The sequence below is a fragment of the Sminthopsis crassicaudata genome, chromosome 4 (assembly GCF_048593235.1).
Source record: "Sminthopsis crassicaudata isolate SCR6 chromosome 4, ASM4859323v1, whole genome shotgun sequence".
NCBI lineage: Eukaryota > Metazoa > Chordata > Mammalia > Dasyuromorphia > Dasyuridae > Sminthopsis > Sminthopsis crassicaudata.
The window spans coordinates 102,674,399-102,700,004 of record NC_133620.1 but is presented as its reverse complement, the minus strand read 5'-3'; the positions used below and the strand labels follow the sequence as shown (position 1 = coordinate 102,700,004).

At 42.3% G+C, this 25,606-nt stretch overlaps 1 protein-coding gene across 4 annotated transcripts in view; it reads left to right on the top strand.

The window, feature by feature from the left end:
- Positions 1-696: 696 nt before the first annotated feature.
- SLC26A9 (solute carrier family 26 member 9) overlaps positions 697-25,606 on the top strand; it is a 39,560-nt gene continuing 14,650 nt past the window's right edge. Inside the window, exons 1-10 of one of the 4 annotated variants that reach the window (XM_074308974.1) lie at positions 697-762; positions 12,212-12,356; positions 17,204-17,343; positions 17,771-17,881; positions 18,800-18,975; positions 20,630-20,794; positions 21,476-21,628; positions 22,446-22,528; positions 23,309-23,456; positions 25,380-25,493. In XM_074308974.1, coding sequence (XP_074165075.1) covers positions 12,232-12,356; positions 17,204-17,343; positions 17,771-17,881; positions 18,800-18,975; positions 20,630-20,794; positions 21,476-21,628; positions 22,446-22,528; positions 23,309-23,456; positions 25,380-25,493 — 1,215 coding nt within the window. In that variant the 5' untranslated portion in view covers positions 697-762; positions 12,212-12,231. Of the gene's footprint in view, positions 763-12,004; positions 12,024-12,211; positions 12,357-17,203; positions 17,344-17,770; positions 17,882-18,799; positions 18,976-20,629; positions 20,795-21,475; positions 21,629-22,445; positions 22,529-23,308; positions 23,457-25,379; positions 25,494-25,606 lie in introns of those variants that run through there. The other 3 variants (XM_074308975.1, XR_012489075.1, XM_074308976.1) reach the window with 3 other exon arrangements.

Here is a 25,606-nt window from a genome sequence, read left to right as displayed (position 1 = left end):
TCCATTGTACCAAAGGAAAAATTAAGGACCAGATAGTTTAAGAGACTAGAGGTTAAGGTCAGAAACAAAATGGACCCAGAACCCAGGTCTTACCCCTTTTGCAGCCCAGTGTTCTTACCTTACCTCCAAAGCCTCCCCAGGGCTCTCTTGGGGCCTCCTAGAGATTTTTTTTCCCCTTTTCTTCTTGATACTGGGAAACCCAGAGCAAACTTTCTTCCTCTTGGCTTCCTCATCTTCAAAGCAGAATAGCAGAGGGATCCCCTCCCTTACACACGTACAGCCACAGGCCTCAATGGGCTCCATTGTCCAAGAGGCCCTTCTGGCCTGGTGACCCCAGCCCCAGGGCAGGAGGGGGGCTCTCCAAGAAACCTGCCTCAGTCACCCTCCCTCTCTTAGGCCTGCCGCCTTGGGGGAGCCTCCGGGGCGGGCCCCCCAGTTGAATGTGACCTATTGTCTGGGGTAGATTTAGGAAGTGCCAGGCTCTCATCAAACAGGCCTTCTCCCAGGTGAAACAACAACAGGGTTGTTCACTTGGGACCTTCTCTGCTTATCTCATTTTCCTATCTCCTGGAGCTGAGCTGTGGTGTACAGTTCATAATCACTTCCCCTAAGAGCCAATCAGGTACTGAGGTTGGCCCTCCAGACCGGGGGCGAGGTTATTTATAAATCGCCTCTCTGGAATATTTGAGCAGAGCCCTTTCACACACCTCCTGGAACACCTCTCTGCTGCCTGGAGCCCTGCCCCATTCTGCTCTCTCCCTGGTAAGCAGTCCCCATCCCAGCCCACCCCTCTTTAATGGAGGTGGGGAGAATCTCCAAGGGCCGGCACCAGGGATGGGAGGGGGACAGGATACACTGGGAGGGCAGGGGGACTGAGAAAGGCTGGGCACGGACTGGCAAACCGTGCCAACTTGAGCTCAGGTGGGAAGGATAGCAGTGGTTTGTAGTCATTGTCCCAGAGCCAGCTTCCCTCTCCCCTCCCGCCATTCCCAGGGGGTGCTGTGCCCTTCTCTGGCAGTGCTCTCCAGTATAATCAGCACTGTGGTCACTCAGCACAGGTCAGCAATCTATTTCATTGCTGTGGGTTTTGGCCCCTCTTTCTGCACCTCTGCTGGTGTTATTCCTATTTATGCTGGGTTATTAGAGTCGTTTGGGTAAAGGGGATAGGAATGAACCTTCTATGAATGAAGATAGTGTCTGGTAGATAGCAGGTGGTTAATAAATGCTTGTTGACTACTAGATTGATTGATAGAAAGGATGATGGAAAGAAAACCTGAGGTGCAGCCAGGGTTTAGCTCTACCACTACTTATTAAGTGATATTGAATAAGGCATTTTCCTTCTGAAGGGAGAAGTTTCCTTTCCCAGTTTATTTCTCTGTAAAACCATAGGATTATCAATATAGAGAGCTGGAAAGGATTTTAGAAGTCATTCAGTCCAACTCTTCCATTTTTCAGAAAAAGGAACTGAGGATCAGCCATAACAAGGTCACACAGATAGCGAAGGACAGAGCCAGGAAACAATCTCAGATCTTATGACTCTCCTGTTCAATGTTCCAAGTTCCAGTGATCTTTCCACCATACATACTTCAGTAGAATAGACTATATGACTTCTATGATCTCTTTCCAGTCCTGACATTGTAAGAATCTGTGGTTCTGAGTGGGAAAGAAGGTAATGCTTAAGGTAGAAGTGTATCAGGAACTTTATCCCCCAGAGAGAAAGGAGAGCTACCTACTTACTTTCTAAAAGCTTCTTGGAGAGAAGGGAAAAGGAAGAGGAAAAACTATTGGATAGTTTTCTCAGAGATCTCAGCCTCTGTAGCCCAGACTCCATCTCTCCTTTTTTTCTTGGGAGTATTAGACTAGGAATGAGAGAGGTCCAAGTTCAAATCTAGCCACAGGTACTCACTCACTAGCTAAGTCACCTAAACTGTCTGCTTCAGTTTCCTTCTATGTAAAATTGGAGTGATAATAGCTAGCTCTCAGGGCTATTATGAGGAATAAAATGAGATGTTTGTCATATGATTTGTTACCCTTAAAGTGCTATATAAATGCTAGCTATCATTATTATTATTATGAACCTCTAACCAGACCAAATTATCCCAGCATGTTTCCTCTCCAACCACCTCCCCATCCCTAAAACTTTTCTCATACAAGTAGATGGATCTAACATATGCAGATGATTTCTGAGAAGTTAGAACAGGCAAGGAAGCACCACTCTCCCATGAAAAAGAAACACCCTTATGGAGAGGGGCAAAACATCAACTTGTAGCCCACGTCTCAGGAGAAGTCAAGGATTTTGAATTCCAACTGGGAGCCTCAGCAAGGCAGGATCTTCATAAAGGACAATGACTTGAGGCTTCCAAGGACCAGTAAAAATGTGTAATAGAGAGCAGATGGAGAGAAAAAAGGACAGAACTAAAAGACATGAAGAAACTTGGGTTCATATCCCAATTCTTCAGATGTTGATCGAGTCATTTTCTATCTCCTGAATTTTTTCATAGATTGCTAAATGAGATAGTTGTACCACAGATACTGTCCCTTATAGATTTCTGAACAGAGAGTGGCAGAGTAACTATTGTTCCGGGTTACTTTTGGCTGCCCTCAGTGACCTATTGATTAGAAGCTAGAGAGGTAAGACCTTTGAGGTCAGAGGTTAACAGCCAGGAGTTAGCTAGAGCCAAACCTTTGAAGAATGGCTTATCCAAATAAGCAAGGTTTCCTCCCTCCTTAGACACTTCCTTTGCTAAAGCACTGGGGTCCTGTTCACCAAACCTATCCTCAAACTATACTAAAACCCCAATGAGATGGCCAGGAGGAGGACTTCAGTGTTTTTCCAAATCAGGACTACAATTCCTATCCCCTCTTTTTGAGAGAAAGATCTCCAATATCACGTCCATGACCCAGGAAAAGGATGATCTCTGTCCTCTGGCCCTCTGCTTTAGTTTTCTTGAGCTGGAGACTAATTTTCAGGTAGACTAATTACTGGAGACTAATTACTCCAGGTAGATCAGCTTTAAACCATCAAAGGCAGTTGATAGCCTTGCTCACAAAATTCTTCAGGGAACAAGTTGCAGAAATATTTTTGGATGAGTTCAGTGCAGAAATGGGCTCTCCTTGACTATTTAAATGTATTGCAAGGGGGTTTTTCTGTCCTTTCATTCCAGTGGGGAGGGAAATAGAAAGAAGGGGGGGGAAACAGATGTCTGATCATGGAAATAATTTTAATTTAATTTTAAGAGGAAGTCTTCAGGAAAAGAAAATTCTAACAGCATTTTCTTTAATCTCAGGTTGGAGAAGTTGGGGTGGGATTGGGATGAGAGAAAGAATAACTCTTGGAATTCTATAGGTGTAAAGGAGCAAATTCTTAACATTCAAAAATGACAAAGTCAGAAAGCTATGAGGAGTCAAAGGAGGCAGGAGAAATCATTAGTAAAATTCCATGGATAACTAGTTATCTTCAACATCTCACTCATCCTGAAAACTTTATCTCAAATCAACCTCTCTCCTTCTGTCTCCCCTGTCCCAGTCTACCCCTGATAAACTGGATCTCCTAGATCCCTCAGACTATAGAGGAGTTCTCCAGCAGCCAGGACCAAGGGGAAACTTTTAAGTGACTTTTACTCTTAGGATAGTGATTGTCAGAAGAAAAGACTAGTAATAAGAGTTAAAGACTGATAAAGAGAAACCCACCTGCCCGGGTTATGGATGGGGAGGTTATAAGGGCCCAGATTCCATAGTGAGTTTGAGACCTATCCTCCATAACTAATTCTACACACTCCACAAGAGTGCCTCGCTTATCCCTCATTCTGCCTGATTGCTTTGTTACCTATCTCCCCAGTAAATCACATTCTTTCTTCACTAGTCTTGGAAAACTGGGGGGAGAGACTTGGATAAAATAAGGGGAAGTGGACAGCTCTTTCCAAGTTACACATAACGTGGAAGGAGGAGAGGGGAGAGAGATTGGGTAGTTTATCCAAGGTCACACAGCAGTCAGAGACAGAGCCAGGAAGAGAACCTGGGAGTCATATTGTCCCCCAGGGCAAACCAGATAAACCCATGGCTGTGCAAAGCTCCTAATGAGATTCACAGACCACTAAAATCTCCAAAACATGAACAAAAAGTCAAGGCTTTCTTCTCCACTAAAAACAACTTTTTTTTTTTTTTTTTTAGACCAGATGTGATTTCATGCGTTTAAAGAACTTTCACTGTTAAATGTCCTTCCACTGATACAGATGAGCCACTTATCTATAATTTTAGAGAGTTGCCCATGATCAAACTATAGTCTTGCCTCATTCCTGGTCCCTTTCCCCTACCAAATTGTGGCTTATAGAGGTTAAGTGACTTGATTGTTGTCAAAAACTTATTAATGTCAGACTTCTTGATTCTAAAGCTGGCTTCCTATCAATGGTTACTTCTCCATAATGATGTTGGTTTCACAATCACTCTGGGTCTCTGTTTCCTTATCTGCAAAAATTGTTCTAAATTGATGGTCTTATGAATGCTCTGGTTTGATCATGAGGAAGTCAAAAGTCTGAGCGAGAAATCTGGAACTTGAAAAAGGTAGAGGAGGGGGGTGGGGAGGAATGGGAGTGAGTGAAGAGATATTTAGTGAGAAGAGTAGATTCCACAGCCTCTGTCCACTCAATAATAGCCATTTCCCCCATTTCCTCTTTGCTCTATACCAATCCTCTATCTGGTATCTTAAGGAACCTGGAATAGCTTTGTCCCAATCTCAGGCTCCTTCTTTTACCAAGTTTTGCATTCTGATGTCTTCTTCCTATGAATGAAGGGGATGAGGGCATGGGGGACTCCTGTCCCCAGAAGCCCCAATTCCCTAGCCATTGCCACAAGTCCTTGAGTCCTTCTCCCCCCCCCAGTCTCCCAGCTGAAATTCTCCCCCACATCTTTTGTTCCTTAACTCCCACAGTACTGGGGGAGACTCAGTTTCATTCTCCAGGCCATGGGTGGGTGAGGGGATCTCCCCTTTGTTCCTAGTGGTGTCACATGGCACCTGCTATTCATTCCTAGGTGCTGAGGGACCTCAAAGGGACCTGAGACTGTTTGATCTGAGGCAGGTCTCACTGATACACACCAATTGTAATAGAGCACTTGACTTTTTTTCTTTTTTTCAGAGATCCTGACATCAGCTTCCCAGGCTGCATGTTTGTTTAACTAAGGATTGAGTCCTCACGTTCCCTACAGCTCTCTACCTCTCATTTTCTCCCTCCCAAGATTAGCCACCCACAGCTTGACTTTTCAGGGACCTTATCCCAGAGGCCCACGCAGGAACCCTGTACCCACCCCAAGAAGACCCTTTCTAACATCTACATTTCCCAAGAGGCAATGCTTTCCCTCCTATCATGGTCTGAAATAGCCTTCCTTCCTAAGTTCCACCCCATTTCAAACATTATTCTTGTAATTAGGAAGTATGACAGGCTCCTTCTCTACTCAACTCTCAGAGTTGGGGGTTTGGAACTTTTGCAGTCATGAGTCCAGAGAGCCATGATTGGAGGAATGAGGACAGAATTCATGCCCAAGCTCACCCAGGACTCCAGGACCCAGAAGCCAAATCCAGGAAGTCTAATTCTTCCAAGGGATAGAGGTATCACATAGTTCCTATGAACCATAGAAATGCCCTCAGTCAATCAAAAATATTCATTAAGTGTTTATAATGTGCCTTCCTACAAAGGTAGTACTGAACCTCTGTTTTACCAGCAGGCAGGATCATAGCATTATAGAGCTAAAGTGGGAAAGAACCTTACAAACTATAGAATATAACCTCTTTACTTTGCAAACAAGAACGTGAGAGCCAAAGAGGGAGCAAGAAAGAAAGGAAGGAAATGAGTATCTTTGAAGTACCCCCTTGTGCTAGGTACTGTGCTAACTGTTTTAGAATATTATCTCACTTGATCACAACAGTTCTGAGAGGCAAGGGCTCAATTTTACATTTGAGGAAACTGAGGCAGAAATTAAATGACTTGTCCAGCGTCTGAGTTGAACTCAGGTCTTCCGATTCCAGATCCAGTAATCTATACACTACATCACCAGCTGCTGCTAGATAGTAAGTGTTTCACCCAAGTTCACATGGCTTAGACCAAAGCTAAGATTTGAACCCAAATCAAGCATGCTTTCCATCTTACCACATGATCTCTGCATCATCTTCCTTCACTTTGTATTGCAAATTGGATTGTGTAAAAAGGCTGAAATCTTCCTCCCTACACCAACCCGATGGAAGGAGCAGAATTTGGGCAAATTACATGTGGCAAAGGATGGTAGCACATTTTCCAGTCCCCACAAGGCTATAAAAATCTATCCGCTATTGTTCTTTGGGTATATTCTTTCCCTGTGTCCGTCCATCTGTCCTCAAGGAGGCCCCACAGAAGGAGAATTCAACAATGAATTATTCTTTTTTTATAAAAAATAAACTTACTTATATTTAACATTTTTTAAATTTGAGTTCTTAATTATCTCTTTCCCTCCTGCCCCACCCTCACCCATTGAGAAGGCAAGCAATATGATATAATTTATGCAAAACATTTCTATATTAGCCATGCTATCAAAAAAAGTGAAAAAAACTGTATTTTAATCTGTATTCAGAGCTCATCAGTTCACCTCTCTGAGTAAATAACATTTTTCATCATGGATCCTTTGGAATTATCTTAGATTATTATATTGTAGAGTAACATGATTCACAGCTGATCATATCGCTGTTGTCTACAATCTTCTCCCAGTTCTGCTCACTTCTCTTTGTGGATCAGTTTATATAAGTCTTCCCAGATTTTCTGAAATCATCCTGCTCATCATTTCTTATAGCACAGTAGGATTCCATTGAAATAGTACACCACAACTAGAGTGAGTCATTCTACTGCTGCTCTCAGGAAGGTTTTTTCATTAAGAATTTCCCCACCCTTCACTATCCTCCTTTTCACATGCCTAAAACCCACCCAGGAGTCAGAGTGGTAATCAGAAAAGGCTAAAGCCAAAAAGCAGCAACAGCCAAGATTAGAATATGATGCTGAAAAGCCTAATAGCTAGGGAATGGAGCAAAGCTTCATCTGAATCAGTGAACTGAGCTAATAGCGATAATATCAACAGTTAAAATTTATATGACAAGATAATTTCCTCAGGTCAACTCCAGTGAGCTAAGAAATACAACTATTATTGTCCCCATTTTATAGGACTGAAGTCATAGACTTTGGGACTTTGGAACTTTAAAGACCATCTAGTCCAGCTCCACTATTTTACATGAGGAAACTGAGACTTAGAAGTGACTTTCCTAAGCACACACAAGTGGAAAGTCTAGTGCTCATTCCTCTATTACCATCTTGCCTCAGGACTGAAACTAAGCTGTTTACCCGTAGGGAAAATAGCCAAAAAAAACCCCATCTAATTGCTCAATCAACAAGTACATATTAAGCATCTTCTTAGGAAGGCAGAATGGTATTGGGGAAAGAGTCCTAGATTTAAAACCAGAAGACCTAAATTAGAATCCTAGCTCTGCTATTCTTTACCTTGCTTTCCACTTTACCATACTATCTCCACATTATCTTCCTTCACTTCCCATTGAAAATTGGATTGTGTGATAAATGCCTTCCTCTCCACTAACCTGATTCAAGGAACAGAATTTACAGATGGAGAAACTGAGGTTCAGAGATGGCAAAAGACCATCCATCTGTAAAATGAAGGGTTTGGATATAGCTTCTAGGTTTCATTTCAATATCTTATGGTTCTATGTGCAGGCAAGGTAGAAGCCACTGAGGAATCAAATGATAATGAGTTTAAAATGGGAAAGGACCATGAGGGTCATCTAGTCCAATCTCCTATTTTACAGATGAGGAAAATTACTCTCCCAGGGTCATACAGCAAATAAAAACTTAAACTCAGATCTTTGTGGTGAAAAGTCTTTATCTTTATCTACTATATCTTGTTCCCTCTCAAGATAAAATATAATATGACCTCTCCCTTTAAAGAACTTAAAGTTTAGTTAGGGAGATGAGATATACACAGATAAAAAGATAACAATACAACATAACAGAAGGTAAGAACCAAGTGAATGATACAGGGAGAAAGGACTCTTTATGTCTTTCCAGAAGAAACATTACTATGGTCTGGGGAGGTCAGAGGAGGGTTTAAAGAAGGCAAATCTGAGTTGGGTTTTAAAGGTAAGTTTTTGAAGGGCAAGTTCCAAATAGGCAGAGAGGAAAAAGAAAATGACAATTCCATGAGTTCAGAAGAAGGAATATGTTCACAAGCTATTTGGGGACAGTATTAAGTGTGATTAGAATGTAAAGCTCCAGATAGGGAACAGCTTGAGCAGGTAAGTTGGGACTAGACGATGGAGGATTTTGCAAAATTAAAGAGTCCAGATGATTTGATCCTATAGGCAAAAAAAAAAAAAAGGGTATGAAAATATTTTGAGGGGGTGAGTTATGTGTACAAAGCGATGTTTTATGATCAATCTGCCAACAATGAATTGAACCCAGAGAGACTGGAAGCAGAGAGGTCAGTTAGGAGACGATGATAGTAATCTAGGTGAGAGGTGACCAAGACTTGAAGGAAGGTGCTAGTAGGAATGGAAAGAAAGGGACAGATGCATGAAAGGTATTACAAAGGAATTATTGACAGGTCTTGTTGGCTGTTTGGATGTGGGGGTGAGGACAGGGTGGGGACAATGATGACTCTGAGGTTTCGAGGCTGAGTGACAGAGAAGATGATGGTGGTGTCATTAAAATAAATAGGAAGTCTGGAGGAGGAGTTTGATTGGGGAAGAAGATGAGTTTAATTTTCACAATGACTAGAACATCTAGTTTTTAAATAAAGGTTAGTTTTTATTGCAAGCAAAACAAAAAACAAATAAACAACAACAACAACAAAAACCCACAGCAACAGTTTTCTGGCCTTTCAATAAAGACTAGGAAAGTTTCTCCCAAAACACTGCAACCTATTGCACGTCACTAAAGCAAGGTCACCCAGCTTAGCAGGTAACCCCAAATTCCTCTTAATGTTTATATAGCACTTTAAAGTTAGCAAAGATATCCTATCTTATATGAACTTCATAGCAGCCCTGGGAGATAGGGACTTCAGGGACAACTGCCACTGCCTCCATCTCATAGGAAACACACACAGCAAGGTCAAGGGATTTTTCCAATCACAAAGCTGGTGTCAGAGTCAGAATTTAAGTCAAAGCCTTCCTCACTCCAAGTCCAATTCCTAACATTATGTCTCTCAGCTAAGCCATTTTCAGTTCAATGTCAGTGAGTCCTTTTGGAGCTATCACCTTGAGAGGAATTGGTTAGACTTCCCATAGAAATGAGTTTAAAGACCAGTTAGTTACTGTGGGGTCTCTGAGAAACCAGCCTTATTTCTTGTAAACCATACCATTACTCTGGGATCCTAAACAAATCAGTACGTGCTAAGACCTGAGAGGATAGAAAGAAGAAGCTGGGTGGGGAAGCTACCCCCATGTTTTCTCAGAAGGGTTTCAAACAACTCCTAATAGCTTGTCAAGTCACCACTATCCATCACTCAACCAGCCCTTGAAAGACTAAGCCTGTGAAGTCACCCAACCACTCCCCTCCTTTCTTTCAAGTGAATGGACACATATGACATGTGTCCACTTCCATTTTCCCCCTCTCACTTTAATTTCCCCTTACCCTTATTTAGAAGGAAGGCTGCAGCCAAGGAGAGTAGCCAGCTTTATGTGGCTGTAGGCCAAAAAAAAGTCCCTTTTCTGGGCCTCAGTTTCCTCCTCCATAAAGAGGGGGAGTTGGACTATAATGTCCTCTGAGGTCTCTGATCCTAAATCTATGATCCTGAGTGGTTTAGTGGACAGAGTATTAGACTTTGGGTCAGGAAAATCTGAGCCATAATCTCACCTCCCATTCTTACTGTTAGACCCTGGGCCTGTCACTTAAACTCTGCTAGCCTTAGTTTCTTCATCTGTAAAATGGGAATAATAACAGAACCTACCTCCCAAGGATTTGGTGAGGATAAAATGAAATATTTGTAATGTACTTTGCAAACCTTAAAAGAACTCTATGAAAATGTCATTGATGTTTCAATTATGTCCAAATCTTTCTAACCCCCATTAAGGATTTTTCTTGGCAAGTATACTGAAGTAGATGGCTATTTCCTCTCCAGTTTATTTTACAGATGAGGAAACTGAGGCAAACAGGGTTAAATGACTTGCCCAGGATCACACAGCGCACATGAGACTCAAGTCCTTATAACTTCAAGTCCAGTGCTCTATCCATTGTGTTACCTCACTGCTTCTATGAACGTGAACAGGGGACAACTAGATGCACAATGGATTAGAGCATTGACCTAAAATCAGGAGGGCCTGAGTTCAAATGTGGCCTCAGACATTAGTAGCGTGTGACTCTGACAAGTCACTTATCCCAATTCTCTTTCTCTCTCTCTCTCTCTCTCTCTCTCTCTCTCTCTCTCTCTCTCTCTCTCTCTCTCTCTCTCTCTCTCTCACACACACACACACACACACACACATACACACAACACACACCCTATGAAAGTTAGCTATTATTATTGGTATGATCTGGGTTGTCATCCTCCTGTTTCTCCTTTCCTCCAGAAACTTTGGTAGTAAATAACCACTTTGATTAGCTAGCCTGTGGTCAAAAATAAAATAAAACCTTTGGGTTTCACAACCCAAACTGTATCATGGCCTAGCAAAATACTTAATTCTCCATCATCATCTAATATTTTCATTTTTGAAGCTTCAATCAGGATTTGACAAAAAGAAGGGAGGCGGAGGCAAGAAGAGAGGGATGGGTTTTACTTTCTCACCCCACTCCCAAGCCTATGAGATATTTTAAAGTAGGGCAGTTAATAAATTTGAAGACTGGTTTAAAAATATGACCTAGATTGGCAACTAGGAAACATTAATCTAATCAACCTCTTTAGCATAAATACAAGGAAACTGAATCCCAGAAAAGTAAAATGTCTTGGCTGGAGTCATATTGTGAATTAGCACTACAGCTAGAGCTCAGATTTTTTGGACTTCCAGTCTTGTGCTAACCATGTGCCTTCAACTAACTTATTCAAATTTGACAACCATCACCACCGCCTATCTGAAAACTGGTCGTGAACAACAACAACAAAAAAAAAAAACCAGTCTCACCTGGCATTACTTCAGTTTTCACCATGGGTAAATGGACAAGTGGCTCTTAGCCAAAGAAGGAGAGGCAAGCCGCCTTCTATGTAGCTACTCAGTTTCAGACCCAAATCAAATGATTTTCCAAACCAGCCACACCTACTTCCAACTCTTTACTCCCCCTCCCCAACACCCAACTTGTCCCCTCATGGCTTCCTCATAGCATTAACCCACACCTTGCCCTTCCCTTCCCCCATTTGTTCTAGTGTCAAACACCCCCATTACCACCCCCATAGCCATCTGGTCTCTCCCTACCCGAGAGAGGGGAAGCTCACTGTTCCCTATTCTCCCCCCCCCCCCCCAAAGGCACTTCCTCTAGCATGTAGCCACGGAGTGTCAAAAGGCCAAGGTGATAAAAAGATGGTATAGAAGGGAGGGGAAAGGGTTAGGCTCAGGAAACTGTAGGAGTGAGAACTGATGGCATGCCCCATCCAGATTTCCCCAAACAAGCTATTGTCCCAGGAAAACCTGTTAGTGGAGTCCTAGACGCCTAATTCTGACACCTCGCTCTGACACCTTAGGCTGGTAGGGTCCTCCTGAGGTCATGTTGGAAGCTATATTAGAAACTGCCTCCAGGCAGTTTATTTGCACAATTTCTCTCCACTTATCGACTTCTCTCATGAGAGTATGAGAAGGGAAACAATATACAAAGAGGCAGTGACTTGGGAGTTAGTAAGGAGGGAGGAACAGCTGGAAATCAGAGATTGAGGAGGAACTTGAACTCAGAGCTGTCCTGGCTCCCACCCTTCTTCTCTCGTCCTATGCTATGATTTCATAAGTGTGGGGTGCCAGCTATCTCCCAGGGCCCGTGTTTCCTTCATCAGTCACTGGGAGGGAAGGTCGAGCCAAAGAAGTGAGTCCTATGGAAGGGCTTGAAAGAGAAGAGGGAGGCACCTTCCTGGATGGGAGGTAGTCCCAAGTTCAAGGGGTGGGGGAAAGCTAAGGGATAGATCTGCAGCTAAAAAGCAAGAGGCGGGAGAAGGCCTCAGCTGGTACTGAGGAGAGATGCCCGCTCACCATCACCTCCTCTGTCTCCACCAGGGCTCATAGAAGTCCCAGACATGAACCAGCCCAGACCTCGATACGTGATAGACCGAGCTGCATATTCCCTCACCCTTTTTGATGAGGAATTTGAGAAGAAGGACCGGACTTACCCAGTGGGCAAAAAGCTTCGTGATACCTTCAGGTAAGATGCCAAGCTCTGGCCATGTGGAGGGTTGTCCCTTCACTAGTTATTGGGTGAAAATCTCAGAGAGCTGCCTGGAGGAAGAAGAGGAAGACTTGGGATTCTCTGCCACTTGGGGAGTCCAACATCTCCAAACTCTCTTTATGGGGTTCTCATTTCACCTTAGCTCTCTAAGCTCTCCTCTATTACTCCTTTGGGGGATGTTATCAGAAATGCCTTGACTTAGGGTTTGCAGAAGCAATAAGAGGGGACCCTACTTCAATCCCACAACTTCCTCTAGTCCAGGGAAACCTTCACCCACTGAGATCCCATACTCATACTCCCCTCCTCTTACCTGTTAAGGCAAGGAAGGCTGGACAAATAGGACAAAAGCAGGGATCTTACTGCTCCCCATCTGCTTTGTTCTCCTGGTTGCCCCACCCCCATCCTTTCTTTCTCTAACTTGTGGCTGTCAATAAGCAAAGGAGATTCCCGGAGGCAACAAACTGGATGAAACAACCTCATCTAAGCAGCCCCAGGAGTCTCACCTTGGAAGTATTCTAAGGACCCAAGTCCCTGTCCTCTCCTCACCCAGATGGTGGGCAGTCCTCAAAAACCTGTCATGGGTTGGCTGGCTCTACTCTCCCCTCCCCCTAGAGCTAGAGAACAGCTGATTCATTTTCTTGGATTGAGGTCACTGGCAATGACTGGGGCTGTGATGCAGGTGGAACTGGTTCAGGCTGGGAGGATCATCCGCTTGAATCTCTGCCTAAAATCCCTGGCCCAAACCCGCTCTTCAAGGGAGGCTCAGCCACTGTGGTTCTAGGTTCTGATGCCAGTGCCATTCGTGGCCCCAGTTCAGAGTTTCTTTGGTCTGATGAGCGCGGCCAGCTAATGGATCCAAAGAATATAGGAAATATATGCCCTATGCAGTTCTGGACTTGTGCAGAAGGGATAAAAAGAAGGCTATTGTTCTGAAAGGGGAAGAAGTGTGGAGGGTTAAAGTAAAGTGGGCTGATGAACTCAATCCCACTTCTCACACTTTTCCACATGGATGCAGTGAATGGACTTTGGAGAGCACTCCCTGGGCCTCTCCTATGACTACTACCTTCTTTTATCACTTTGTCATTACCCAGTAGGATCTAGATATTTTCTATCTTCAATATTTAACATCCGTTTCTAGCTCTTTTTGAGATTTGTCTATATTAAAACAGACTTGCAAATAAGGTTAGCCATTTACCAGCCCTGGAGTATAGCTTTAGCCAGCAATATGATCTCCAGATTGTCAAATTTTCACTGTGAATATTTACAGGTCAGAAATCAGCAAACATTATAAATGAAAGCTTGATTTATTGTTTTGTAAATCATCTAGGCTTTAAAAGTGCTAGAAAAATATCAGTAATGCAGATTCAACTTTAAAATATGTCCATTTGGGGGGAGAACCAGTTTTTAAAAATCTTCCAGCATACTGGTGGCTTTAGTTCTTCCCAGGAGAAGTCAATGTCTTCTGATACTTGACACTAGACTATTGACACCGTATCTGGGGGCTGAGTTTCCAGAGAAGCTTCAAGGGTTGTTCTGCATTATTTGACCTGTTTCTTTGTCTTAGTACAGAAGGTAGAAGTCAGTGGGCCTATCTGCTTCAGCAGAAGCAGGAGATCCAGGCAGACTTTTTTATTGATCAATGATACCGAGTATCATTGGGGTCCAAGTAGCAATTCCTAGTTCAAAATACAAGGCACAGGGCATATGTGATGAATTCACAAATTTACCAAAAAGTGCCTTTATTTAAGAGAAGTTACAGACAAAATGAAGAAGTAAAATAGTCACCAGATGTGGTAAATAAAAATAGATTTGGGAGAGCAAGGAAATAGAGTTAGCAAGGGGAGGGGTTTGGAAGAAGCCATTAAAGGAATATGCTATGAGCTGGGAGTACACCATTGACTGGCATCCTAAATACATAGAGGAATTTAGTAGATTAATCAGAGTTAGTTATAGGAAAGAGGAAAATGTCATTAAAGGGAAGATGCTCCGAGGAGAGAAAGAGTACTTCATAGTGGGTTTAGTACTGAAAAGGACTTAGCAGAGATCTTCAATATGAGGACATCATATATTGGGGAAATATAACCTCAGGAGTTTCTCAGGGGAGGAGAGGAAGTACCAAGGAAGATTTGGGGAGATAAAAGATGTGTGTTGATATTGAGACTGCCTTAAAGATATTCTGGGAAAGCCTGGTTCCCATCAAGGCTTAACAAAACGGTCTGGGAAGTTCCCATTATAAGTATCCTAAAAGTATCTTAAAGGTTATAATTGGGGCAGCTAGTTGTCCCAGTTGGAGTAGGAGGACCTGAATTCAAATATGGCCTCAGACACTTAACGCTTCCTAGCTGTGTGACCCTGGGCAAGTCACTTAACTCCAATTGCCATAGCAAAAAAATAAATAAATAAATAAGAAAGATTATAATCACAGCAGTCTGGTAATATCATGATAGCCTTAACTATGATAATAAGACAATCTAGGAAACTAAGCTCCCAGGAGGAGCATTTTTAGCAGTTCCTGACAAGGGGAGAGTTTCAGAATTCACATCAATACCATTGGTCTTCCCTACTTCCCTACTTCTGTCAAGGGTATCACCATCCTCCCAATCTCCAAGGCTTATAAATTTGGCATTATCTTTAAGTTTTTACTCTCCCTCATAAATCAAATCCATTTTCAAATCTCACCCTCCATACACCTTGTAATCATCTTCTCCTCTCTAATCATATAGCCACCATCATAATTCAGTCTTTCATTACTGCTTGTCTGGATTACTGTTCTCCCTTCTTCAAGTCTCTTCCCCTAATCCATTTTCCACATTGCTATCAAAATAAATCTGACTATGCCATTCCTCTATTCAACACACTTCAATGACTACTTAAAATTTAAACTCATATATTTGACTTTTAAAACTCTTTGAAACCTGGCCCCAACCTACCTTTCTATTATTTATTAATCTCCTTACCATGATCTATGGTCCAACCAAATTGAGCTTTTGTCCCTCATACACAATTCTCCCATCTCCCTGCAAACTCAGAATGCAGTTTTTCTTCCACTCTATCTCAGAGAATCCTTCCTTCCTTCAGAAGTACACTTTGGTAAAAAGTTTTTCCCAATCTCTCTTCCCTTCTCTCCCTAAACTACCTTATGTTTATTCTGTATACATTAAAAAAAATGTACATACTTTCTGTCTCCAAAGGAGGAAGGGTTTCATTGTGTCCCTTTGTATCCTTAACACCTCGCACAATGCTTGGCACATAGTACATAGTAACCACTTAATAGAGATATATTATTGTGTGCTGAAAAGGGTTTCAGTCTTGGAGTCAGGAAAACTTGGAACCAAATCCTTCTTCTAATATGTGCTTGTTAATTGTGTAGATTTAAATTCTCTGACTTTGATTTCTTCAACTGTAAATTTGAATTAAATTTACAAAATTCTAAGCTCCTATGAATCAATGCTTGTTAATTGCCTGATTGATTACTAGATGGGAAAACTAAATTATAAAAGCCAAAATTCCTGCCAGTTTCTGGGGCTTTAAGAAATTTCCCAGATTTAGTAAGAAATTTCCCATACTTAGTAAGATACAAAGCATTTGCTGTGTTGGTTTAGGTTTTGGGTGACATCCAAGAGACCTAATATCGGGAAAACTGTTGTTAAGCAACACCAAAGAATCAGAGTCGGTGACGGTAAAGAAAGAAGGGCTACTCAAAGAAGGTGGATGAGTCACCAGAATGAGCCTTGATTCCATCCCCAGATACTTGATTGCATTGAACTGGACCATGGAAAGCAAATTATTACCCCTCCAGATGCATACACCTCCACCCCCACCCATCAATCCACCTTCTGACAGCCTCCATTCTCAAGTCCTTGTTCCCTGGCCAAGGGAGTTTCTATGAAAAGGCTTCAAGGCCTTGGACAAACAGGGAAAAGATCAACTCTCCCCACCCTGTGTTGACCAATGAAATGTTCCTCCACCCACCCCCTACCAAATGTAAGTTAGTGTATTAACTAGGGAAAGGACCCAGGTGTCTGTGTGGGTATGTGTGTCCAAGTTTTTACATCTGTTTGATGACTGTTTGAGTCAGCAAGGACATAACACTGAGAAGGCAGTGGAATCTCCTCCAGTGTTGATATCTAAAGAATGAGCCAATGACTAGCTTCAGGATGGTTCAAATATAAATCCTGCCTAGAAATATAAGTCAGAAGTTCCAATTTTTCAGTGATGAAGAGAGCTATCTCCACCCAGAGAAAGGACTGTGAGAGCTGAGCGTGGACCACAACATAGCGTTCTCACTCTTTCTGTTGATGTTTGCTTGCATTTTGTTTCCTTTCTCAGTTTTTTTCTTTCTTCTTGATCTGATTTTTGTGTGTGTGTGCAGCAAGATAACTGTATGGATATGTACATATAGATTGGATTTAATTTATATTTTAACATATTTAACATGTATTGGACTACCTGCCATCTAGGGAGAGGGTAGGGGGAAGGAGGGGATTATTTGGAACAGAAGGCTTTGCAGAGGTCAATGTTGAAAAATTACCCATGCATATGTTTTGTAAATAAAAAGATTTAATAAATTTAAAAAAAAAAAGAAATATAGGCCAGATTACAACAAAACTCAGTTTTAAACCCAATATAGGAATGTTGGCCTAGGTTAAAGAAGTCACTTTCTTTCTACCATGAATCAATTATTTACATAATCAGTGCCTATAGATGAGCATGGATTGTAGGATGCTAGACCTCCTAGCCCAGGGTGTCTAATCCTTGATGCTGTTCTTGATGGATGATCCCCAGTGATCCCTCCTGTGACATGCTCCTCACTTTCCTTCCAGATGTTCCTCTGCCAAAATCAAAACTGTGATATTTGGGCTTCTCCCTGTCCTCTCATGGCTCCCCAAATACAAGATCAAGGACTACATCGTGCCCGATCTGCTTGGGGGATTGAGTGGGGGGTCCATCCAGGTCCCACAAGGTGAGAGATTCCCCTTAGGCTAAATATGATATTTCATATCCCATCTAAAACAAAACAAAATTTGAAAAACCTAAAATCTTGAATCTTAAGATGTGCCTTCCTTAGACTCCAGGGGCCCAAACTGGGGAGCATTGGCTAGGATTCCCCTCAGGGTTGAGGTTGCTTCCTTCATGGTATATTCCCTTGGGTGACCTATTTTCTAAAGATTAGACTATAAGACTTATTCATTGTCAAAAATTATGGTGCAGCCTGTCAAAGTCTAGCCTTAGAGCCAGGCTTCAAATCCTAGATCTTCCACTGACTCCTTGTGGGGGTCTTGCTCCCTTCTCTGGATCTCAGCATCCTCAACTGTAAAGTAAGGAAATGGAATGAGGTAACTCCTGAGGTCTTTTCCAGCTCTAAACTAATGATCTCATAATTTCTTCAGGCATGGCTTTTGCACTGTTGGCCAACCTTCCTGCGGTCAATGGCCTCTACTCATCCTTCTTCCCTCTCCTGACCTACTTCTTCTTGGGTGGCGTGCATCAGATGGTACCAGGTAAAAAGCCTCCTGACCTTCAATTCCCCTTCCCCATCCTCCTTGTTGGTGAGTCCAAGGATCTAAAAGGGGATGCTTTATCCTGAGTCATCCAGAAGAGGGAAACTCACTGAGATGTTAAAGAGATACAACCTTTGTCATTTGAGCACTGATCCAAAAAATTGGGAATCTGAGCCCCAAAAAGATATTCTTAGGATCTTGATTAAGTGTAATGGCTATCATGGGAAATGAGAAGGCCTCTGAAGTTCCTTCTGGCCCTAATTATCTATGTTCTATGATTCCCTGAGGGGAGTTTATGCTTTGTGCTTGATCCTAGTGAACAGAACTGGGGAACAATGGGTGGAAGTTATAGGAAGAGAGATGTAGGGGAAATTCCTGGCAATTAAGAGCAATCTGAAAGTGAAATTGGCTAATTTGCCTTACTCGTGAATAATGAATTAATGAGAAATGAATTCTCTGCTGGGGTAGGGATGAAGCCGGGGAATATTCAAGTAGAAGACAATGCTTTGGGTAGAGACGAGACTAAATGATCTCTGAAGTCTCTTCCAGCTAGATCTTAATTCATTGCATGACCCCAAAGGCTTCTCACTTAGCCTTTCTCCCTGATTCTCATTTCTATAAAATGAAGATTACAATGGTTGTTCCAAGGCTAATGTGTTACAGTATATCTGGAAGTATCTTGTACAAATAGGAATAAATTTTGTTTCATCATAATAAAGAATAAACTGACTCATGGTGAGGTAGAGGGGGAGAATAATATGGAATTATTGGGAGCAGAAGCTCTACCCAAGACTGCTTTTCCCAGTAGAATTACTATTCTCTTGGCCCCCTGAGGGTTGGGGAGACATCCTGGGACCACTGGTGATTGTAGTGAATATTGATCCAAACTTTTTTGCTGGGGTCGGTGGGGCACCACAGGTACCTTTGCTGTTATCAGTATCCTGGTGGGTAACATCTGTCTGCAGCTGGCTCCAGAGTCAAAATTCCAAGTCTTTAATAATGTCACCAACACAAGTCACGTGGATATAGCAGCCATGGAGGCGGAGAGACTCCATATATCAGCAACACTGGCTTGCTTAACAGCTATCATTCAGGTGAGTGGCAAGGGCAGAAGAGCACCATCAAGACCCTGCTCCTTCAGGGAGACAAATCTCAAGGGTTTACAGCCCTTATGGGTGGTAGAATAAATTGCCTTTTCAGTCCAAGAATTGTTAAGCTTTCTAGAAACTATTTCTTCCCTCCTGCACAAAACCAATTCCTATAGATGGAGGGCAGAAGCGGGGGGGGGGGGGGTGTCTAGCCTATTAAAGCAGATATGGCAATTTGCCTTCTCCCACAGAACTGGAATAAGGCTTGAGAAGTCAGCTCGCTCATACCCTATTAGATGAGTGTAAACTTCTGAGATTAGAGCTTAGAATTCTATTTCAAAGAACATTATAAAGTTTGCTTAATCCAACATGTCTCTATATCATTTTCCTCTATAACATTCTCTTTAAGGGGTTGTCCAGAGACCTCTGGAAAAGATCCCCAAATTTCAACCTGTCACTGGAATTCCAGTGTCTGACAACCTTTTCTCCCAAGATATTAATAGTCTCTCTGAAATCCTTCCTAATTCTTTATATACTTAAAGGTTGCTAAGAAATGTTCCTCTTCTCCCATTACTCTCTAAGCTCCTATCATCTACAGCATCAGTAGACCTGAGCCAGGAATAATCTAGAAAGCTCGAAGAACACTTTTTATATGACTTTTTTTTCCCTAAATGCATATTTTTATTGTAGAAAGTCCCACTTCTCACAAATATGTGTTTCTGTGATAAGTGACAATTTAGGACCATAGGATTTTAGAACTAGAAGAACCTAAGAGTTTAGGGATTTTAGAGCTGAAAGTAATTTTGAACATTATCTAGACTGCCTCCTTGATTTATCAGAGAGGGAAAATGAAGCTGAGTAGAAATAATGACCTGCCCAAAGATGATGGGCAAAACCACATTCAAACCCAAGTATTCTAGGTCCAAATCAAACATGCTCTCAGCTGTACTCTACTGACTCCTAGAACAGGAATACAGGGATGCAGCTGGATGGTGTGGTGGATAGGGCACCAGTCCTGAAGTCAGAGGGACTTAATTGGAATCCGGCCTTGGATACTTAACACTTACTAATTGTGTGACCCTGGGCAAGTCACTGAATCCCAATTGCCTCAGCAAAAAGAAAATACAGGAAAAAGGCCCAAAGCTTCTTATAAACAATGATTTATATGAGCATGAGGATAGGGATGGGGAGCAGGTGAAATCTCTTTTTTTATTATAGCTTTTGACAATTACCAAACCTTTTGTTCCATCTTTTCCCCTTCTTCCCCCCACCCCTTCCCCCAGATGGCAGGTTGACCAATACATGTTAAATATGTGAAAGTATAAGTTAAATACAATATATGTATACATGTCCAAACAGTTATTTGAGCAGGTGAAATCTCAAGCCTTACTTAGGATGTATAAAATGCCTCATCCCAGTCCAGGCCTACCCCAGTGCAAAGCACTGTGTTAGAAATCATAATAAATACAAGGTAGTCCTTGTCCTCAAGGAACTTACAGTTTAATTGGGGAGATTGGTTCCGTACAATAAAAGATCACTAATCTCTCAAGGATGCAACATTGTGCTGTTGTCCTTGGCAGTAGGGCTGTGGCAACAGCTCTGGACATGGTCCCAGGTAGGCAACTCCATTTCTCTCTCCTTCACCTTTGCCCCATCCCAGATGGGCCTAGGGTTTGTACAGTTTGGCTTTGTAGCCATCTACCTGTCTGAGTCCTTCATCAGAGGTTTCATGACTGCTGCTGGGCTGCAGATCCTGATCTCTGTGCTCAAGTACATCTTCGGGCTGACCATCCCCTCCTACACCGGCCCAGGAGCCATTGTCTTGGTGAGTCTGGAACCCAACCCTTCCCTGCACTGGGAGAAGATACTTGAGAATATTTCCTGCTCTTTCAAATTTGCTATTTTAAAAAAGTGATGAGTTCCTTTCATGAATTCATTCCTTAAGCATTCATTAAATCCTACACTATATAAGGCACTTTGCTAAAAACTAGGATTATGGAATGCAACAGCCCCTATCCCTGAAAGCACCTGAACTGGTTGATCGCCTATCAGGAAGTCTTGTGCTAGCCGAGTCTTGTACTCAGTGGGAAGTTTGGATGGGATGGCCTCTAAGGTCCCTCCCGTACCTATAATTTTAATTCCTGTTTCCTTCCTTAGTTTCTCATTTGAGTACCAGTCAGAGGAGTTCTTCCTCTGACCTAATCTTCCTAATCTTGTTCCCTTTAGCTGTACCTTAAAATCTGTTTACTCTTGCTCCACTCAGGGACAGAGAAAAAAGAAGTGATCTCCTCTTCTGACGATCTCTCAAATCTGGGTTGAGGAGGGAGGTGGGTATGAGAGACTGAATTTTGTTTCGCTTGGGCCTTTTTCAAGCATTGTTGTGACCTCAGCACCCTGGCACAGATGCCCAGAAGCGGACATATAGAAGGGAAAGGAAGGTAGCCTGTGAAGGCAATGAGCTCTTCTTCCTGATTATTCAACTCTGATGTCCCTGCTCTCCCTCTAGACCTTCATCGACATCTGCAAAAACCTGCCCCATACAAATATTGCCTCGCTTGTCTTTGCCCTGATCAGTGCTGTCTTTCTGGTGCTGGTGAAAGAGCTCAATGTCCGCTACATGCACAAGATCCGAGTCCCCATCCCCACAGAGTTGATTGTGGTGAGGACCTCCATCGGAAATTGGGGTTGGGGTTGGGAACCTGGACTAATGGCCAAGGGGCAAAAGGACGAAGTGAAACTAGTTTCAGAGGAAGCAGATTTGTATGCAAAGGCCTGGCCCTGCTGTTTCCTACTTATGTGAACTGGGAAAAATCATTCTACCTCTCTGGGACTCAGTTTCCTTATTTGTAAAATAAAAGAATTAGGCTAAATTAGCATAAGATCTTTTGTAGCTTTAAACTTTTATGATCCCTGTGAAGTGAAAGTATTAGAGTTAGACTTAAAGAATCTGAATTTAAACCCTGGCTTTGTCATTTATAATATGAATTATCCTGGGAAAATCTCCTCCCTTCTCAAGACCTCAACTATAAAATAAAGGGGGGGGGGTTGTACTAAATCAGAAGTATAAGAAACATGACCCAAAAGCAACTCATGTCCCACCACACTCCTGTATTTGGAAAATCCTTTATAAAATAAATTAAAAACAATATACCAATAATATTGCATATTAAAATCAAATCAATAAATGGCCTACAGAGATCCTCATGTACCCCCCTTTTTTATTTAAATGGCTTTTAAGATTCTTTCTGAGTATATAAGATCTAGTTATAAAAACATTAAAGTCTCCACCCTGCAGTCAGTGAAACAGGAAATCAGGCAGTGAGAATCAATCTTGGTCCATGTCTAGCCCTCCCAGGAGAGTTTCTGTCAAGCAGTTGGAAACAGAAGGGCCTGGGTTCCTTTCATGAAAAAGGAAACCTGGTAGAGACTCAATGCCCTGGCCTTGGCTCAGGTTCCATCTTTCCCTTCCTCAATAGGTGGTGGTGGCAACGGCTATCTCTGGGGGTTGTAAGATGCCCAAGAAGTACCATATGCAGATTGTGGGAGAGATCCAACAGGGGTGAGTGGAAGCTGGCTGGGAGCGTGGCTGTCCCACCCAGGCCCAGGCCCAATCTGAAACCTTGGTTCTACAGCATGAGACAGAACTGGATTCGTGACTCAATTTTAGGGATTCTCATTAGGACATTCCCATCCCCAAGCCTAGCCTTCAGTCTATGTCCCTAGAGAACAATTTTATTGGAATGCAGGCCTAATTTATACACATTTTTGTTAGACAGAAAATCAGATGAAGGCTAGTCTATTCAGAGGAAACATTTCTGCTTTGCCTCCATCCCAAGATTATGCCCTTTAAGCCACTTGGAATATAATTGTTCAGTCAACATATATGCTGAGTGACTACTACAGGCAAGGTATTATATAAAGTTGCGGAAAATTAGAAGTTCATAAGTTACATTCCCATAGTCCTGGAAGATAGAGTGTGAAAGGACAAAAAATGGCTTAGAATCAAAGGATCCGGCTTGTAATCCCACTTCTGCTACTTAATGATGCTACTAGTGAGCAACTCTCTGATCCCCCAGCTTTCTCCTTGTAAATGAGAATAATAATACTACATATATCTCTAATGGATGATAGATATAAAAAAGTTATCATTCTCTTCCCCAAAATGGTGGATTTGGCCCGAATAATCTCTCAAATCCCTATAATTTCTCAAGTTGTATGATTCTGTGATTCTTATTTGACCATACCCTGCCCCACTCCCGATTCCCATACTCCTGCTCCCTTCTCCTTACACATGGACACACAGAGTCCTGATCCTTTTTCCTCTTTGATTCTATGACAGATTCCCCACCCCAGTATCCCCCATGGTCTCCCAGTGGAAGGACATGATCGGCACAGCCTTCTCCCTGGCCATTGTGGGTTATGTCATCAACCTGGCCGTTGGCAGGACCCTGGGAACCAAACATGGCTATGATGTGGATCCTAACCAGGTAATGCAAGGAGAGGTATGGAAATGTGTTGGGAGCAGGGAGGGAAGAAGAGGGGATGGACAATATTACTGGAGAAGCCATGCAAAGACAGCTGTTGGTAAGGGAGTCCCCTGGCGGTAACTGTGTAGATAATGGGGACTAGAACATTGAAATATGGGCTTGTTTAACACCATCATTGCTTGTGGAAACACTGAGATTCCTAAGACTTGATAAAAGGGACCCTAGAGATCTAGACAGAACCTCTCATTTTACAAATCATGGGATCATGGACTTAAAGCTGGAAGGTCAAGTCCAACCCTCTCCACTTTACAGATGAAGAAACTGAAGCTCACAGTTGGTAAATATCTGAGGCAGGATTGGAGTTTCTACTTTTCTGACTCCAAGTCTGACATTCTACCCATTATACCATGCTGCCTCTGAGGAAATTGATGCTCAAATAAGGAACATGTCTTACCCAAGACGTCACTGGTATGCCCGAGTATGCCATAGAACCTAGGGGACAGGAAGATATAGTGGAAAAGACCACATGGCTAAGAATCAGGAGATTTGGGTTCTGGCACATTGTTCTAGGTAAGCCCAAATTTCTATACTTGTCTAGACTTCAGTTTCTTCATCTGTAAAATGAAAATCTTGCACTAGATCAGGGGCTCTTGGCCTTTTTTGTGCCGTAAACCCCTACTGGCCCTTTCTCACATTAATTTTAATTCACAATTTAAATTAAATTTAAATTAATTTTATTTAATTAGAATTAAAATTAAATTAAATTCACAACTGAAGGAAATTTTAAATTTCAGAGGTTAGGGAAATACTAAAGTAATTTTTCCTCATCCAAGTTTACAGACCCCTAAGACCAATCCTTGGGGGTTAATAACTCCTAAACTGCAAGATACCTAGATGAAGCAGTGGATAAAGCATTGATCCTGAAATCAGGAGGATCTGAGTTCAAATTCAGCTTCAGACATTTACTTACTAGCTGTGACACTGGGGAAGTAATTTAACCCTAATTGCTTTTCAAAAAGAAAAAACAAAACAAAACAAAACAAAACTCCTAAACTAGATGATTAGAGTCCCTTCCAGCTTTGAATTCTCTGTAATTTTGTTACTCATAGGGCTTCTCTAGAACTCCACCTCAGTTTATATTCTGGCTCTTTGCAATAGGCAAAGCTCACCTTGGAGCCCTGAAATATCTTCCTCCTAAGGGCCAATCACTTCTATTGATCTTATGCCTAATGATGTTTGTGGCATGTAGGTGGCATAGCAGATAGAGTGCTGAAATAGGAGTAGGAAGTCCTGGGTCCATATCAAGTCACTTATTAGCTTTGTGATCCTTGACAAGTCATTTAACCTGTCTGCCTCAGTTTCCTTACCTGTAAAATGGAGATAATAATTGCAGCTACTCAGTAGAGTTGATGTGAGACTAAAATCAGATAACAAAAATAAAGTGTTTTGCAAATCTCAAAGCAATATCTCAAATCTCAAAAGCTAACTATAATTAGCTACATTATTGATGTCACTGAAATATGACTTGCCATCCCATTTTGTCTGGCTTATCTTCCTGGTGCTGGGATTATGAGATCATTATGCTAGTGTTAGAAGGGACCTCGGGGGTCATCTAGTCCAAACTCATAATTTTACAGATGAGGAGAATGAGTCACAAGGAGATTAAATGATTTTCCCAAAGTCACAGAAATTTTAAGTATCTGAGTGAAGATTTGGACCCATAGACTTTTGAGTCCATTATCTACGCTCTTTCCAATGTCAGGATCTGTTGTGCCATGCTAGATCTCAGAGTTCACAGTTGGGTCTCTCCTACTCCAGGTTTTCACCCCCCACACACAATCATGCTCCCACTCTACCCAGACTGATGTCCATCTGCAGGGGAGATGGGCTCACGATTTCTAAGCATTACTTCTCTCTCTGCAGGAAATGATTGCTCTTGGCTGTAGCAACTTTTTTGGCTCTTTCTTTAAAATCCATGTCATTTGCTGTGCTCTCTCAGTTACTCTCGCTGTGGATGGAGCAGGGGGCAAATCCCAGGTGAGCTGGATTAGGGGGTAGGAGATGTTGGGCAGTACATCTCCCTAAAGTCAGTTGGGAAAACCCCTCCAGAAGGACCAGGCGTCAAGTTGGACTCTTAAGAAGCTCATCAC